This window comes from Triturus cristatus, chromosome 5_1 (assembly GCF_964204655.1).
Source record: "Triturus cristatus chromosome 5_1, aTriCri1.1, whole genome shotgun sequence".
NCBI lineage: Eukaryota > Metazoa > Chordata > Amphibia > Caudata > Salamandridae > Triturus > Triturus cristatus.
Genome location: NC_140587.1, coordinates 364,601,731 through 364,620,749, shown reverse-complemented (window position 1 = coordinate 364,620,749; position 19,019 = coordinate 364,601,731). Strand labels below are relative to the sequence as shown.

The 19,019-nt window shown below is 43.2% G+C and overlaps 1 protein-coding gene across 2 annotated transcripts in view; it reads left to right on the top strand.

Annotated features, from left to right (window-relative positions):
- The window catches only part of LOC146830894 (fibrocystin-L-like), a 1,907,335-nt gene that overhangs the window by 452,203 nt on the left and 1,436,113 nt on the right, over positions 1 to 19,019 (top strand). For both annotated transcript variants that reach the window (XM_085605084.1, XM_085605082.1), the window contains exon 14: positions 14,570 to 14,838. In XM_085605084.1, coding sequence (XP_085461210.1) covers positions 14,570 to 14,838 — 269 coding nt within the window. The remainder of the gene's footprint in view (positions 1 to 14,569; positions 14,839 to 19,019) is intronic.

The window sequence follows — 19,019 nt, the reverse complement described above, 5'->3', positions numbered from 1 at the left end:
TGCGGAAATAGCGGACCTGTAATAATTAATTGATCTATAGCTGAGGCCTCGGTCGAATTGTTCAACGAGAAAGTTCAGCGATAGGTGCTTCCACAGGATCCAAGTTCCATTCCAAGCACCGACGTGACCATGATTTCCAAATGCTGTTGTATCTGTAATGTGTGCCGGGGGCCCAGGATTCACTGAGCAGAGTTGCAGCAGATGACAACATTTTTGAGAGTAGGTTGGATCTCCTGACACTCTCCAGGCAAAAAGGGTCAAAGTCCCTGCTTGAACCAGTGGGTGAGTTAGACCGTCTGTGTCTGTAAGAAGGTCTGGTAGGGGAGAAATTAGGAAGGGGAGGTCGTAAGCTAGTTCCAAGGCCGTGGGGAACCATGCTTGAGATGGCCAGAAGGGAGTTACTAGAACTGTGGAGCATTGTTGTTGTCTCACTTTCTGAAGGACTCTCTGGATCATTGAGAATGAGGGAAAAGCGTATGCATTGGTCCCCTTCCAGCATTGAAGGAAGGCATTCACTGCTAGAGCACCCAGGTCGGGCATCCAGCTGAAGTAATTGACTAGTTGGAAGGTTAGTCTGCTCGCAAAGATATCTAAATCTAGAGGACCCCAAAATTTGTTGAGGGATTTGAAAACTGAAATGTTTAATTTCCAATCGCTGCGGTCTAAGAGGAATCGCGAGTTCCAATCTGCGGAAAGATTGGTTTCTCCTGGAAGATATTCTGCTTTCAGTGCGATCTTGTGTTCGTGGCAGAACATCCAGAGTTTTTTGGCTAAATTCAAAAGATCCACAGATTTCGTTCCTCCGAGGCGGTTTATATAAGCAACAGCGGACATATTGTCCATCTTTAAAATCACAGATCTGCCCTGAAGAGACTGTTTAAAACTCATGAGGGCATAGAGACCGGCAGTGAGTTCTAGATAGTTTATTTGGTGAGAAGATTCCTCTCGAGACCAAACTCCGCCAGTGTTTTGGTTTACGAGGCAGGCTCCCCAGCCATGAAGGCTCGCGTCTGATTCTAGAATAAATTCTGGTGTAGAACCAAATATTGCCCTGCCATTCCAGGCATCCAGGTTGTCTAGCCACCAAGTGAGTTCCAATCTGGCTTCCTGGTCTAGAGAAATGAGGTCCCCGTACCAAAGACCAGTTCTTAAAGCTCTCCCTTTTAATCTTTGGAGAGCTCGATAATTCAGAGGGCCCGGAAAGATAGCTTGAATGGAGGAAGAAAGGAGACCTGGAAGTCTGGCGAGTTCTCTTAAGGATAATTTTCCTTGTTTCAGGACGTGTCTTATTTCCTTCCTGATTTTTGAAATTTTCTTCGGTGGGAGTAAGAGAAGGCACTTCGTAGTATCTATAGTAAAGCCCAGGAATTCCAGGGATCTTGAGGGAGATAATGTCGATTTCTCTTTGTTTATAATGAAGCCAAGGTTCTCTAGAAGATCTATTACAGACTTCAAGTCCCGAAGGAGTTGAGCATTGTCTTGTGAAAGGATGTGGATGTCGTCTAGGTAAATGATTAGACAAATTCCCTTTTCTCTTAGGGAAGAGACGATAAATCCCATTACCTTGGTGAAACACCATGGGGTGGAGGTGAGGCCGAAGGGGAGGGCTTGGAACTGGAAGAGGTGATTCTTCCAGATAAACTGGAGAAAGGGTTGGTTATGTTTGGCCATAGGGATGGTGAAGTAGGCGTCTTTTAGGTCTAACTTGACTAGCCAGTCCCCTTCCAGTAATAAGTCTCTGAGAAGATGGATGCCTTCCATCTTGAAATGTCTGTAGACGAGATATTTCTTGAGTTCTCTTAGGTTTATGACCAGTCTCCAGCCTTTGTCCTTTTTCATTACGAGGAAAAGAGTACTTAAGAAGGTTAGCATTTCCAAAGGAACTTCTATAATCGCACCCTTCTGAAGCATAGAGTGTATCTCTTCTTCTATTATTTTCTCTTGATCTAGGTTGAGAGGGATTTCTCTGGGGAAAGAAGATTGAATCGGAGTCTGAATGAAATCTATTGTAACCCCTTTTACAGTATTCAATACCCAAGGATCTTGAGTGATCAACTTCCAATTCTGATAGAAATATCTGAGTCTGCCACCGACTTTCGGCGAAAGGAAGGGTGGGGGAGAAAGAAAATTTGTACTCACTTTGGGAATTAATGTTGCTGGAGATACCTCTTCCTCTGAAGCCTCTGGAGCGTGGACCTCTTCCTCTTTGCGGGTAAAATTGGGGAGGATTAGACGGTTGATAGCCTCTCCCAAATCCTCTGTTTCTTGGGTATGGCCTCCGGTTGAAGTGGCCGGAAGGTAGGCCCCGTCTTCTGGCCCTGCCAAAAAGATTATTCTTGAACACCCTTTTCATGTTTTGGTGTGCCTCGTCCAAAGCCGTAAAGGTCATAACATATTTGCCAAGGGTCTTGATGAGATCCTCTCCGTAAAGTAGGCATCTAGGATTGGCTGAGGGTTCTTTATTAGCTAGGTCACCTAATTTCGGGCTAATTTTGGTGAGGACCACCCTTCTCCTTTCAGAGTTTAGGCTAGCGTTTGCGTTGTCCAGGAGGGTTAAGGCTCTTTGTGACCAACCTCTAATTGCCTCGGTGTCCAGGGGGGTGCCATTAGTGTGGCTATCTTCTGCAGAGTCGATTATCCTAGGTAGGGGGCTTAAGATGTCTAAGACGCGATCCTGGCAACCTTTAAGGGAACTCTCCATACCTTTTCTTGGATCCCTTCTGAGTTTGAAGAGGTATTTAATTAGTTTGGGATCGAGATTAGGGGTCTGACATACTTTATCATCAATACAGGGCCTAGAGCATTCTGCTCTCAATAAGTTACGGGTTTCTCTCTCCAAAGGGTTTCTTAACCACTTCTTAATAAATGTACTCACATGTTCTGGAGGGTACCATTCAGAGCTACGAGGGTGTTTGATATTAAGGGGAGAGAACATCTCTTCTCCTGAGGGATCTAAGATTACGTCTTTGGAGGTAGAGGGGAGTTCATCCTCCAATGGTTGATTGTAAAATTCCTCATCATCATTGTCTAAGTCCAAGACGTATTTGTCGAAAAGGTCTGAGTCATCATCATTTAATGAGTCATCATCATCTCTCATGAAAATACTTTGAGCACTAGGGTAGTTTGTGCCGCTAGGGACACCCATAAATTGTGTGCCGCTAAGGACACCTTTATAAGTCATGCCGCCAAGGACATCCGATGTATTCGAGGTGCGGTGACCTCCCATGAAGGTAGAGGAGTTTTGAACTCCTGAAGTGCTCTTGGGGGTCAAATAATCAATGTTTTTATTCGTTTTACTTCCTTTCCCCCTTGATTCAGTGAGATCATTAGAAATGCTATTTTGTGTATCGCTGGTATCGTCCACCACGATAGGCAGTGACCTCTTGTGAGGCATGACTTTAGATAGAGTCTCCAGCATGCAAGATCTAATTTAGTTGTGAATGATGCTCTTAAAGGCTTTGTTATCCATATTAGGGATAGGCAAGCTGGCCTCATCGGAGTCTATGTCAGACATTATGTCTGTACGCCTTAGATCTTAATTGTTATTAAAATTGAATAAAAATTAAAGTGATTTTAAATCAAAGGTTATAATTTCTCTCTTTTTTTATATTTTTATTATCGATTATTTATTTGTATTTATTTATTTATTTATTTATATTTTATGAAATTAATGTTAAAGGGAAATACCTTTAATTAATTAGATCTACTTTTTTTTTGGTATATATTTTTGTTCAAAATGGTAAAGAATGGTACCCTTTAATGATAATTAGAAATTATTTAAGTTTTGTTAGGGAAGGATAAAACGACTGCACAGGAGAGAGCTTAAAAAACTGCGCGTCCTTCAAAATCCCCAGCTGATCTCTAAACGCGAGCAACTGAAAGCTTGCTCGCACGTGGATCATCTGGAGAATTGTTTGCGAGACTTCGGGTAGAGGAAAGATCCCTGGCAACGCGATTTCGTAATGTGAGCGTTGCCAGGGTATCTTCCTCTAATTCGCAATGAGGCAGCAGTACACGGGCAGAGTGAGGCGGCAGGGGCGGGATGTAATAAAAAATACGAAAGGGAAGCGCCGGTCTCCGTAAATTGGAGAGCGGAGGGATCGGTGCAATGGGAGGCAGGAGCGGGAGCGTCCCGTGAGGCAAGCAGGCAACGAGGCAGCAAGTAGGAAAAGCGGACATTATTCTACATTATTTAAGTAAGTTATATATCACAGTGTACCAAAGTTAGCAGACAATGAAAGAAAATCGTATAGTTAATTAATATTAGACTAAGCAGGCGTAACGCTAGAGAAATGGAAAATGAACTTATCTGCTCGGAGCCGCATTCAAAAGAGGTTGTTTATTATGGGCTCATGCCTTTTACTTGCTTTGAATGTTCTGTTCTGGAACACATATGCTTTATGATGTATGCAGCTGCTTGGAAACCATCTAAATCTAGAGGACCCCAAAATTTGTTGAGGGATTTGAAAACTGAAATGTTTAATTTCCAATCGCTGCGGTCTAAGAGGAATCGCGAGTTCCAATCTGCGGAAAGATTGGTTTCTCCTGGAAGATATTCTGCTTTCAGTGCGATCTTGTGTTCGTGGCAGAACATCCAGAGTTTTTTGGCTAAATTCAAAAGATCCACAGATTTCGTTCCTCCGAGGCGGTTTATATAAGCAACAGCGGACATATTGTCCATCTTTAAAATCACAGATCTGCCCTGAAGAGACTGTTTAAAACTCATGAGGGCATAGAGACCGGCAGTGAGTTCTAGATAGTTTATTTGGTGAGAAGATTCCTCTCGAGACCAAACTCCGCCAGTGTTTTGGTTTACGAGGCAGGCTCCCCAGCCATGAAGGCTCGCGTCTGATTCTAGAATAAATTCTGGTGTAGAACCAAATATTGCCCTGCCATTCCAGGCATCCAGGTTGTCTAGCCACCAAGTGAGTTCCAATCTGGCTTCCTGGTCTAGAGAAATGAGGTCCCCGTACCAAAGACCAGTTCTTAAAGCTCTCCCTTTTAATCTTTGGAGAGCTCGATAATTCAGAGGGCCCGGAAAGATAGCTTGAATGGAGGAAGAAAGGAGACCTGGAAGTCTGGCGAGTTCTCTTAAGGATAATTTTCCTTGTTTCAGGACGTGTCTTATTTCCTTCCTGATTTTTGAAATTTTCTTCGGTGGGAGTAAGAGAAGGCACTTCGTAGTATCTATAGTAAAGCCCAGGAATTCCAGGGATCTTGAGGGAGATAATGTCGATTTCTCTTTGTTTATAATGAAGCCAAGGTTCTCTAGAAGATCTATTACAGACTTCAAGTCCCGAAGGAGTTGAGCATTGTCTTGTGAAAGGATGTGGATGTCGTCTAGGTAAATGATTAGACAAATTCCCTTTTCTCTTAGGGAAGAGACGATAAATCCCATTACCTTGGTGAAACACCATGGGGTGGAGGTGAGGCCGAAGGGGAGGGCTTGGAACTGGAAGAGGTGATTCTTCCAGATAAACTGGAGAAAGGGTTGGTTATGTTTGGCCATAGGGATGGTGAAGTAGGCGTCTTTTAGGTCTAACTTGACTAGCCAGTCCCCTTCCAGTAATAAGTCTCTGAGAAGATGGATGCCTTCCATCTTGAAATGTCTGTAGACGAGATATTTCTTGAGTTCTCTTAGGTTTATGACCAGTCTCCAGCCTTTGTCCTTTTTCATTACGAGGAAAAGAGTACTTAAGAAGGTTAGCATTTCCAAAGGAACTTCTATAATCGCACCCTTCTGAAGCATAGAGTGTATCTCTTCTTCTATTATTTTCTCTTGATCTAGGTTGAGAGGGATTTCTCTGGGGAAAGAAGATTGAATCGGAGTCTGAATGAAATCTATTGTAACCCCTTTTACAGTATTCAATACCCAAGGATCTTGAGTGATCAACTTCCAATTCTGATAGAAATATCTGAGTCTGCCACCGACTTTCGGCGAAAGGAAGGGTGGGGGAGAAAGAAAATTTGTACTCACTTTGGGAATTAATGTTGCTGGAGATACCTCTTCCTCTGAAGCCTCTGGAGCGTGGACCTCTTCCTCTTTGCGGGTAAAATTGGGGAGGATTAGACGGTTGATAGCCTCTCCCAAATCCTCTGTTTCTTGGGTATGGCCTCCGGTTGAAGTGGCCGGAAGGTAGGCCCCGTCTTCTGGCCCTGCCAAAAAGATTATTCTTGAACACCCTTTTCATGTTTTGGTGTGCCTCGTCCAAAGCCGTAAAGGTCATAACATATTTGCCAAGGGTCTTGATGAGATCCTCTCCGTAAAGTAGGCATCTAGGATTGGCTGAGGGTTCTTTATTAGCTAGGTCACCTAATTTCGGGCTAATTTTGGTGAGGACCACCCTTCTCCTTTCAGAGTTTAGGCTAGCGTTTGCGTTGTCCAGGAGGGTTAAGGCTCTTTGTGACCAACCTCTAATTGCCTCGGTGTCCAGGGGGGTGCCATTAGTGTGGCTATCTTCTGCAGAGTCGATTATCCTAGGTAGGGGGCTTAAGATGTCTAAGACGCGATCCTGGCAACCTTTAAGGGAACTCTCCATACCTTTTCTTGGATCCCTTCTGAGTTTGAAGAGGTATTTAATTAGTTTGGGATCGAGATTAGGGGTCTGACATACTTTATCATCAATACAGGGCCTAGAGCATTCTGCTCTCAATAAGTTACGGGTTTCTCTCTCCAAAGGGTTTCTTAACCACTTCTTAATAAATGTACTCACATGTTCTGGAGGGTACCATTCAGAGCTACGAGGGTGTTTGATATTAAGGGGAGAGAACATCTCTTCTCCTGAGGGATCTAAGATTACGTCTTTGGAGGTAGAGGGGAGTTCATCCTCCAATGGTTGATTGTAAAATTCCTCATCATCATTGTCTAAGTCCAAGACGTATTTGTCGAAAAGGTCTGAGTCATCATCATTTAATGAGTCATCATCATCTCTCATGAAAATACTTTGAGCACTAGGGTAGTTTGTGCCGCTAGGGACACCCATAAATTGTGTGCCGCTAAGGACACCTTTATAAGTCATGCCGCCAAGGACATCCGATGTATTCGAGGTGCGGTGACCTCCCATGAAGGTAGAGGAGTTTTGAACTCCTGAAGTGCTCTTGGGGGTCAAATAATCAATGTTTTTATTCGTTTTACTTCCTTTCCCCCTTGATTCAGTGAGATCATTAGAAATGCTATTTTGTGTATCGCTGGTATCGTCCACCACGATAGGCAGTGACCTCTTGTGAGGCATGACTTTAGATAGAGTCTCCAGCATGCAAGATCTAATTTAGTTGTGAATGATGCTCTTAAAGGCTTTGTTATCCATATTAGGGATAGGCAAGCTGGCCTCATCGGAGTCTATGTCAGACATTATGTCTGTACGCCTTAGATCTTAATTGTTATTAAAATTGAATAAAAATTAAAGTGATTTTAAATCAAAGGTTATAATTTCTCTCTTTTTTTATATTTTTATTATCGATTATTTATTTGTATTTATTTATTTATTTATTTATATTTTATGAAATTAATGTTAAAGGGAAATACCTTTAATTAATTAGATCTACTTTTTTTTTGGTATATATTTTTGTTCAAAATGGTAAAGAATGGTACCCTTTAATGATAATTAGAAATTATTTAAGTTTTGTTAGGGAAGGATAAAACGACTGCACAGGAGAGAGCTTAAAAAACTGCGCGTCCTTCAAAATCCCCAGCTGATCTCTAAACGCGAGCAACTGAAAGCTTGCTCGCACGTGGATCATCTGGAGAATTGTTTGCGAGACTTCGGGTAGAGGAAAGATCCCTGGCAACGCGATTTCGTAATGTGAGCGTTGCCAGGGTATCTTCCTCTAATTCGCAATGAGGCAGCAGTACACGGGCAGAGTGAGGCGGCAGGGGCGGGACGTAATAAAAAATACGAAAGGGAAGCGCCGGTCTCCGTAAATTGGAGAGCGGAGGGATCGGTGCAATGGGAGGCAGGAGCGGGAGCGTCCCGTGAGGCAAGCAGGCAACGAGGCAGCAAGTAGGAAAAGCGGACATTATTCTACATTATTTAAGTAAGTTATATATCACAGTGTACCAAAGTTAGCAGACAATGAAAGAAAATCGTATAGTTAATTAATATTAGACTAAGCAGGCGTAACGCTAGAGAAATGGAAAATGAACTTATCTGCTCGGAGCCGCATTCAAAAGAGGTTGTTTATTATGGGCTCATGCCTTTTACTTGCTTTGAATGTTCTGTTCTGGAACACATATGCTTTATGATGTATGCAGCTGCTTGGAAACGCATTAAAAGTGATATGCATAATGTAGCCTCCGATCTCGGGAAGTAGATCAGAAAGTCTCTGACAAACTGACAGAGTCTCAGGAGGATATCGGAAAATCTCTGGCAAGACCAGGGGTTTTTATGCACATTTTTGTCTAGTTAAGTAGCAGAAATACCAACTGACAGTGATATGTGCACACATTGAACACATCAGAGGCTGCAAGATAATTATAAGTGTTCTAAGTACTATACCTTTCTTCCTACTGCTGCTAGCAGCTACTGCATCAAATTTATCCGGAGACAGCAACACACAATGTTACATCAGAACAATTGCCCACACATTAATAGCGCGATTTACAAAGGTTCTCCGCACTCGTGGCAGAGGGCCTGCAGTCGTTGTGGGACCTCAATACTGCAGTTACCTACTGCTGAGTTCCTGCCAATTGTGCGGGCCCCCATGCCACGCCTGTGGGGTCTCCACCACGAGTGCTGAGGCCCTTTGTGAATCGGCCCCAGAATGTTTCAAACATGTCAACTAAGAAGCTCTGCGAAAGCAACCTTGCAACTCTACATTTTGTTGCAACTAGGAAACATTTAGAAACCATCTTCATTCATAATATATCTGATCAAGGAACAAATAAGATTTGTTACATCCTGATATCCTGTGCTCTGCAAAATAAACAACACACCAGGAAAAGGAAGTTGTGTAGATAAGATAGAATGTTTCCATGGTTGGAAGGGGGAATGAAACAGTAGCAGCTAGTGCAGCTTTTGAGCTTTGTGGAAAATCATCAACCTCACATCCATTTTAACTGAAAATGCAAAATGTGACACGACTTAAACATGTTAAAAAAATTCAAACCTAATATTACATTAATTTTAATGTAAAGCTACAAAATCAGGGGAGGGGAGGGTGATGGGGGCACAAACCAGAGGACGAGTAAAAGCTGCGTCCAAAGTCCAGTAAGCTGTGATCCCAGGGGAAGTGGAATCATTCCCACATCTCCGTTGCATGAGGCTCCCTTGACGCAGTGGACTCTCTCAGAGGGGTCTCTGAGACTCCAAGGCCTAACTACTGGATCCTTCCCCAACAAGGGAAGAGGGAGTGCTTTGGCAAGGGGGGCCATACCATAACCTCAACTGTGAGTGGCTCCCTTGATGCTGTGGACTCTCTCAGCGGGGTAACTGAGACTCCAGAGTATGAAGATTGGATCTTTCCCCAACAAGGGGAGAAGGAGTCCTTAGGCAAACGGTACAAGGGACAGGGGGGCTAGGCAGCATAGATACATGTTATGTCGAGAAAAAAATAAAAAAATAAAGACATATACGTAAGGAAAAAAGCAGGCAAGGGGAGAGATTCAGGTGCGAGGGGCTAGGAGCAGGGAAAGTGGACAAAGAATGAAAGAGGGAAAGAGGTAGGGGAGGATGAGAGACAAAGCATGAAAGAGGAGGGGGAGGATGGAGGGGGCACAAACCTGTAGACGAGAAAAGCTGTGTCCAAGATCCGGTAAGCTGTGATCCCAGGGGAAATGGTATTACTCCCACATCTCTGTTGCAAGAGGTTCCCTTTACGCAGTTGACTCTCTCAGAGGGGTCTCTGAGACTCCAAGGCCTACCTACTGGATCCTTCCCCAACAAGGAGAGAGAGAGTGCTTTGGCAAGGGGTGCCATACCATGCCTCAACTGAGTGGCTTCCTTGGTGCTGTAGACTCTCTCAGAGGGGTCACTGATACTCTGGGGTATGAAAATTGGATCTGTCCCCTTCAAAGGGAGAAGGAGTGCTTAGTCAAAGGGCACAAGGGACAGGGGTTTAGGAGGAGGGTCGGAACAGGCAGGTCAGCAGAGGGGAAACATAGGACAGAAAAAGACAGGGTCCTCGAAAGGCAAGGGTCATGGAGAACCGGGAGACAAAGGGAGGGAGTCAGCAAGTTGTAGAGTCCCACAAGGAAGAGATACAGATAGAAGAAACGGAAATGTATAAGTTATGGAGTCACTCAAGGGAGAGATGCAAACGAGTGAGCTCAAAATCGCAAAATAGTGAAAGAAAGTACAACGAACTACTACATATATTGGTGGTTAAAGTTGTGTTTCTGCAGATAGAAAATTCACTCAGGATTCTATTATCACAACGATTAGGCTATAAACAATTTTATAATATTTATCTACAGAGAGAATGGAGAAACAAGACATCCAAGGGGTAGAGAGAGGGAGGGAGGGGGAGATGAGATAGGAGAGACGGGGGCCTGGGGGGGGGGAAGAGATAAGGCAGTCCAGCCGAGGGGCAATGTCTGAGGGTCGGCAGGATGAGGTCCAATGGACCGAGGGAGAGGGAGACCCGTAGGTTCCCACTTTGACACATTATAGTCTTATTTCTTCCCCTGATCTCGCGTGGCACTTTACTAATGCCTCTGCCTGGGGCGTGCGCTCTATTCAGCAGCTCTGATCTTCCGCGAGGGGGGCCTCCTTGGTCCTTTGTATTTCCCTTCGCTGTTCTTTGGGCCATGGCCTCTCTGTTTTGTGTCTCTGCGGCCCCCTGTATTACGCGTCTCTAAACAGGGTCTCTCAATCCTCCCACTCTCTCCTTTAAGGGTCTGAGGCAGTACTACTGGTGCCTGCTGCCTTCGGAGCCGGTAATTGCAGAGATGTCCCATTCGGCCACTATTTCTTCTTTCTGCTCCGTCAGACCTTCTCCCCCTTGGCGGAGTTGCCACGCTCCTCCCGCCCTCCTCAGCCAATTAATGTGTGGGCCGGGAGCCTGGGATACCTCAGTGCCTCTTGCTCCCTCCTCCATCAAGTCGCTGTCTCTAGGGGCGGCTCCAGCACCGACCTTCCACTTTCTGCTTCCCCAACTGCGCTCGGCAGGGTACAGATTGCGGCCCAAACTCACTCCTTCCACTCCCTTTAAAGATCACCACCCCCAGTCAGTCACGATCGAGAACTTCTTCACCGTTCCTCACCTTGATGGCTTAAGCCCCAGTGTTGGCAACTCAGGGCTTCACTCCACTCTCCTTTCCACCATCGGCCGTCAACTTTCTGCCGACTGCCAATTTCGTGCGCTGCACTGTTTTCCTTCTCCTCTCCGCTCTCGGCACTCACACTCAGTCCGTGGAGCTTGCCGCCATTTTGAGATTTCGCAATCCTCCTCTTGGCGCTCCCGATCTGCAAAATCCAGACATCGAAGTTACTTTTCAAGGATACCTTGAAAGTCGCGCTGCTTTCTGCCAAATTCATGGGGTCTTTGTGATCTGTTTTAGTGCTGGTATAAGCCACGGCGGGTGGACGGGGGCAGGGGGTAGAAGAGTACCATCTCAGTTTCTGTGAATCTCCCTGTGCACTTACTATGAATCAGACTAAGGGTTCATCAAGTGTCATTGCACCACGCATTCTGTGCAGGGGACCTACAAGAATATAGAAGATGCACGCAATCCACCTTAATTACACAAGAATTAGCTGCTTGCGTATCTGCTGTTAGGCAGGGAATGTAGGGTTGTGATATAGGTCAGGCGAGCTTGTCAAGAAATGGGGGCACACTCACTTCTCCATATTCGTGTTGCAATTGCACGCACTCCGTGCACTGTCCTCTGAATATTGGAATTGTAGGGTGTAGTCGAGCATCGTGGTAAGTGGGCACTGTTTGGGGGGTGAACGTTTTGTTAAAAAGTTGTTTTGTGGCATTGCTGCCATGTCGCACGCCGCCAGCGATATCTCTGCGAGTGCTGCAATGTGCGATCTGCACTTATGCGATGCGGTGCTTCGTAAGTTACCTACCAGTAACTGAAAAGTTCTGTCAGGTTCTGCATGGGCCAAATGTCAAACGCTTTGTCTCTGGGTGTTGCCTTTAACTTCCAACGCCTCCGGACCTCCACATCAGGGGTCTCTTGTGTTACTTTAAGCCCTAAGGGGTTATTGCCTGTAATTATACAGCAATGCAGGGATTTTGTGTCGTCGGCCCCCGATAATGCAGCCATCTGCTTACGCCGAAATTATCTTAGTTCACCCCAGGAATGCCCATAACAGGTATCATACTCACTTTTTTATCCCCAATGGTGCGAGGAGAGTTGTGGCATAGTTGCGGTGGCACCGGTAGTTTGCAGACACAGGAGACACAGCCCAGTTTCGCTTTCTCCTATTCCGCTGCGTATGTTGCCGCCATCTTGATACAGCCTGAGGCGCCGGGGGGCTCACCTTCTGAAGTGAATTACTTCTTGTTGACACAGAGTTATTTGCATCCGTTGCGTGTATGTTGTTGGGCCGTGATTCCGATCTGTTTTTTTATGATTCTGGCATATCAGGAGTCACCAAAAGCGGCATTTTAGAGCAAAGTTATGCCCCCAACCGGCAGAGCGGAACTAGCGTGCAGCCATTTGGCAGTGCGTCCTTGATGTTGAGGTTGACTGGTTGACTGGGATGTGAGCACTGCTCAAGCAACAGCCACAATCCTTTACAGGGTGAACCACAAAAAGTCACAAAATTAACATGTTCTTCGCCCTGGGTAACTTGACACAAAAAGCAGTCAGGCTTATTCTAGAGGCAATGTGTAAAGTATTTATGCAACACACAAACAGTATAGTCTCCCCGCCCCCGTGGGAAGTATATGCATCTTTCCTGATTTACTCTATTGCCCCCTTTTCGATGGCTAGGAGGATTGGATGTCCTGGCACAGTAGGGACAGGGTAACAATTGCCCAGGGAGAGTTTGCCTACTAGAGGAGTGTGGAAGGGGGTCTGGTAACCCATGTAAGCAAGCAGTAGTTGCTCCACCATATGTACAAGTTACCAGTAGTTATGGTACTGTACGGCTGATGATGTCTCCATGAGAAATGTGCACCACTAAGTACCGTTATTGTGGGTTATGCCTCCTAGTGAGCCCAACTTAGGGAACAGGTGTTATACTGTACAGTTATGGGTATGATAAACTTACGATATGGGCATTCTGATTCCCCATGGTGCAGTGATGATGTTTATGATGCAATGCCTAATGCCTGAGGCGGTTGTAATGTGTGCACTTTATTAGTGTTACTGTGGTGCCTTGCTAAGTGAGGATGCATAATGTGTTTATGCCTACAGTGATTGCATACTGTTTTATGCTTAGGATATTTATGCGTAATTTGATTTATGCACAATGTTCTGACCTAATGTGATGCAGATATAATGTGTTTATGTTGCAGGTGCTAATGTTAAGTACAGTAGTGTACCAGTGATCACTGGTTGTGTCTCATATCTACTACTAGTGCTTTCTAAAGGTTCTTTCAGTGGCCCGATTAGCCCTGTCATGTATATAATCCCCTGTGAATATTGCCTAGTGCCCGTTGGCACAGTGTACATTGTGTGATTATGATTCTAATGTGTTTATGATAATAAAAAGGCTATTGTTTTATATAACCTTGTGTGGAGTTTAGCTTAGTGGTGTGCCTAGTGTGTTGCTGCTGTGTGTGTGTGTTGCGCAAACGCTTTATACATTGCCTCTGGGATAAGCCTGACTGCTCATGCCAAGCCACCAAGGCGGTGAGCAAAGGTTATTTTCAGCGTGTAACTCCCTTGCCCTGACTAGAGGGGTGGTTTCTGCCTGGGTTAGGCGCCAGCTCTAGCCAATCAGAAATCCAATTTCTAACACTGGGTATATGGTATATCACTCTACAGGGGACTTATGAGTAAATTAAATATGCCAAGTAGGTGTATGTAAGTCAAATCATGTTTAGGGGAGTGAGTACAAGCACTTTAGCACTGGTTAGCAGTCCTAAAGCCAACAAAAATGAATGTAGCAAAAAGTGGAGGGTAAAAGGCAAAAGGTTTAGGTGTGAAGAGGGTCAGGTCCAACATCTCTATTGACCCATGTGTTGTTGTTTAATGATTCTCCTTTTACTTCAGAAGTGCTGTGCATACAATAAAGGGACTATCTTAATTTGAGAGCATCAAATAAGTGCCTACATTCATTACTGAAAACTTTATAGAGCTTTGATAGAGCTTTGATAGAGCTTAGGCTGCTTCAGTAGTACTACCTGTAGTAAAGTAATAGTACCATGGGGCTGGGTGCAAGCAAGGAAATTGGCTCCCTGTCAACTGAATGAACAGTAAAATATAGACAAAATTGGAGTTCAGTGGGCACTCTGGAAATGAATGTGTGATTTCTTATTTAACTTTGTAATGCAAAAGTAGGAGATCACAGTTATGTAATGATACACCACTTATCCAAAAGCCATTTGGTACGCAAATGCATTGCACAGTTTGAGGCCGATATACTGGTACTGGTAGATAAATACACACTAGTAATATTAATGTAGTGGTAAATGTTGTTTATTATCTGATTTTATATTTCTCTTTCTCAAGGGGGAAGAGGACTAATACTCCAAGTGTGGAATAATACCAACCCTTCTCTCTTGGAAGATGCACTCACATACAACGAAAACACCACCGGATATGCTGGTGCATCATGGGTCGATTCAGCTTCCTACAAGTGTCCCTCAGGGCAGAATGCATTTGTGGCTCGTCTCAGTGGATTCTTTGTGCCCCCTGAATCAGATAATTACACATTCGTCGTAAAGGGAGGCAACCGTTTTGCACTCTATTTTAGCCAGACTGGAAACCCTCAAGACAAGGTAACCCTATATTACAAAAACATGCTTATTCTCTGAAACATGTGTTTATCTATTTGGCAGTTTACTGTGGTGAAGCAAAGGACACAAGTGCAATGCCCAGTCTGAAAAAAAGCGATTAAAGAAGGGGGAACCAGGCCAATTAGGTCAGGTAGGTGCCTACAGGGATCACAACTCTGACATTTTTAGAAAGTCTAAATAGTCCAGTTTTTAAGAGTTAACATATAGATTTGTACACATGAAGTAGTGTCTATTAGCAAAATATTCAAGACTATCTGATTTACTTAAAACACTAAGATATTAGCACGTATTTTTTGCAATAAATGAAGAATCACAGTGCAGCAACTGAAAAGTGAAACCGCGATTTCTTTAGAAAAGATTTGAAAAGCTTTATATGATATAGCCATTTCAGAAAATGCTATTTAACATAATCTATTATTTACCATGGCACCAATCTACACTTTTACATTTCCTTTTTTTCCTTTTTCTATTTTTTCCTAGCAAATACATTCTCAATAATATTTTGTGTATGCATATCTCCTTCGAAAGGGTAGAGTGGAAAAATAAAAAATGACATAAATGTCGGAGTCTCAGGCAGTACATAGCAGACACCGGTGGTGTAACCATGCGCTCTATAAGTGAATTACATAACAGGCTCATTTTGTGTTGCTATGTTCAAGGTTATGCAGAATTTACTAGTCCTGGCAGCGCCCAGGTTACACTAATCCTGCAAATTAGGGATTGAGACAGCACTACTGATTATAATGCATTTACCTGGTTTAAATGTATATTTCAACTTGCAACAATATAGCCCCAAACATCAGTTTATTAATTTATGAAAATGCACATATTTATCTGTCAAACGGACACCTTTTATTTTGTATGCACGTGCTGTTGTTAGCTGCTAACTGTGATGTTTCAGTATCCTTCAAGTGGACTCCAAGTTCTAGATTGCCTCAGGGACCGAGCTAGGGTAGGCACCATTAAAGGTGCCGCTTTTTCCTACTGTGTGTTGGCTACTGGCTGCAGTGTTTCAGGTTCCTTTCTGTTGACTCCAGGGTGGGCGAGGTGCTATAAAAAGAGTTGCATTCCCCCACAGCGAGGAACACATGCTGGATGCGTCCAGGCACAAAATGGGTCAAGACGGGCCTGTCTGAATCCATCCAAGGCTAATGGAGGCTGGGCCACTGCCCTTCCATTTGTCTTCTGAAAGCATTGGTGGGTCATTACATGATGGGGAAGAGAAAATCTGCCCAGGGGGCACCCAGTAAGGATGCATCACTCTCTAATTCAGTTACAAATTACCTTTATGGTGCAATGAAACTAATTAACAACAAAATCATAAATATTGAAGTGAGACTTGTTGCTACCCAACTCGCTGTAAAGGGGTTGAAAAGCCCTAGATGTACGCCCGGCATTGAGAAATTGTCATTTACTAATAACTGATGTGCGTTAGATGTCTCTTTAAGTGCCATTGATGGTTCTCCACCCTCTGGGTGAGTCTTCACTGAGTTCAAAAGAAAAAACCCCAATTGAGGGCCATGCGACAACAAATAATGCCGTCCAATAAAGCACCAATAAAAGGAAGCCTTTTTCCTAAAGACAAGCGGTACAGCCCTCAGATATGTGGGAATAAAGTGAAAATATTTATTTTCTTATCAAGTCCATGAATAAGAAACTTGAATCCCTGGAAACTTATTTTAAATCAGACCTCGATGCCGCGAACAGCAAGTTTGAACTTTTCGAATTTATGGTACACAAGGTCCTGGACTTAATAAATAAGAAATACTCTTTCTTAATTTTAGACGACAGAGACACTGAAATGCGTGAGTGAGAAGGGGTTGGTCAAGGAACAAGCCCTAGAAAAACTGGTGGAAAGGGGTAATAATAACAGTCATAACAATTGGAAGGTTCCATCAAAATGGGGTGGTTTGGATCATGACCCTCCAACACCCATATGTGTATCTCACATCAGAGGAGAGGGGGTCTATCCAGCCCGCACAGCATCTCCTTTTGGAACCAAAAACCCACAGGGGAGTATAATAAGTCTAACCAGTTCCAATTTGGTTCATAGACAACGTCTGTGTTGGTACCACAATATGTACTTCATGTAACTCTAGAGGCTATGCCTTATGTGTTGATTTTAATGCTTGTCCCCGATTGTAACTCTCTCGTGTCAGAGATTGGTTGGGAGTTGAAAAACAAGGTGGCATATTGCTTTTCGTGAAGATTTAGTAATACCCAGGTTTTGTTCAATGAAATTCTATTGGTTAGGAGAGTAAAATGGGTTGGCAGATTAAAAAAAACCTAACGTGACTGTATTGTTAACTTTCATTCACCAGAGTTTGTGAAGTATTTGTTATCTAAGCTTTCGACTGCTCACTCATTGGTACCGTGAATGCGTGGAAAAATTGAAATTTTGCCCCAGGCTTTTTCTTCTAACTGGATCAATACCTTGTCAAACATGCAATCAATCACCCTGCGAAGACGTCAAAATACACGCACTATAGTGAGGTTGTGGATTCATACAATAGGTTTGGTTGGAATTCCTGGATGATATTGATTGACTCCCGCTTAGTACAAAGAAAGATCCTTCTCCCTCTAAGGTTCCTATCAATAGTATTCTCAGGGATTTAAAAAAGCAATTTCATCATGTGTGGCCTCTGACTCAAATATTTCCTCATCTCTGTTAATGTATAATGTTACTGTAGTTTTATGGACTGTAGCAGAAATTTTGGGTAAGTAAAACTTGTATCACTGGTATACACATATTGCTCCCACGCAGGTAGTTTGGATTCAGGAAACATTATGTTACAGTAATGGTTTCATGTAATTGATTATTCCAGATACCCTCTCTACTGTTGGGCAGGTCAAAGGGGATCTTGTGACTCTAGTTTCAACTTCTCTCCCAGCTAAGGTCTTTAAGGCATTTATGGAATCCTCTTAATATCTATTTGTTTTGCTAACTGAAGATAATTGTCCTAATTTATTAACCTTTATTAAATATACATTTTATTCCACCTGTTCTGAGGTGGTCATAGCTATGGAGAAAGATCTGGATATCTTTTTACAAAAAGGGAATAATAAGGGCTGGTAATTTCAATGTAAGAACATCTCCCTGCCCTGGTAAGAAAGTGTTTGGGAATGCACACAGTGAGGGTCAGGATTATTTTTGACATAACTCCTATGGGGATGTCGTGACCATTTTGCTGGCCAAACATAAATTAGAAATAGTTGTTCCCTGTCATAATCATACACCAAATTAATTACCGACCTTTATAATCATATAATAACCCCACTTAACCCCCGGATAACAATTGTAAACTTCGATGGAGCTCAATGGCATAAGTGACCATAATCCACAGATCTTAACCATCCAGATGCAAACACAGCTCCAGCTCACTTTAATTAGAGTGGAGACTATGGTGGCAGTGAGACTGAAAGGGGTCAGATTAATAAAATGGTCAGGGGTGGACCTCATTGACTTAACAGCTTCTATAGTAAAAACCTGTTAACAAACATCTTGACCTCTCTTTTCATCGGAGAAAGATAGAAAGATAACCCATGGCTGGACTCAATAAATACATATAAACAAGTATACACTTCAAATTATTTGTGCCATTCTTTTGCTATGTTTCTTAAACATAAATTAATGTATTTGAGACTTGGGCTGATTGCCAATTTAGGTTTTCTACCCAAATGGATTTCTTTGCCCTCTGCAAACTGTTGCAGAGTTTGTGACTGCAGGATGGAATCATTTGGACATATTAAATGTGCTTGGCCAGCCCTTTTAATGGAACCCAGTAGATGGCTTCGAAATTGTTTGATTATTTTAATATTTGAAGCTGTCCTTAGCCATTATATTTTGCTTAAAGGGCGCGCAAACACAGATTGTAACAAGGTTCATTAAATTCATGAAAGCAACTTCTATTTTATTAATTGAACAAGGTAAAAATTGAATAATATATGTCCCCATAATTCAATTGGTATCACAGTCTGTAATTTTAGACCCCAGGGTGGCACAATTTATTGATTGGATATTTGTCACAGAAGGAGTCTAAAGTGCAACCATTGCTTAAATTGATGGTTGCTTAAACTATTATTCATGGGCTTTTATTCTAAACCTTAAATAAAACAACTGTTTAAGGATGGAGGCACATTTTCATTTTGCAAGTTTAAAAAAA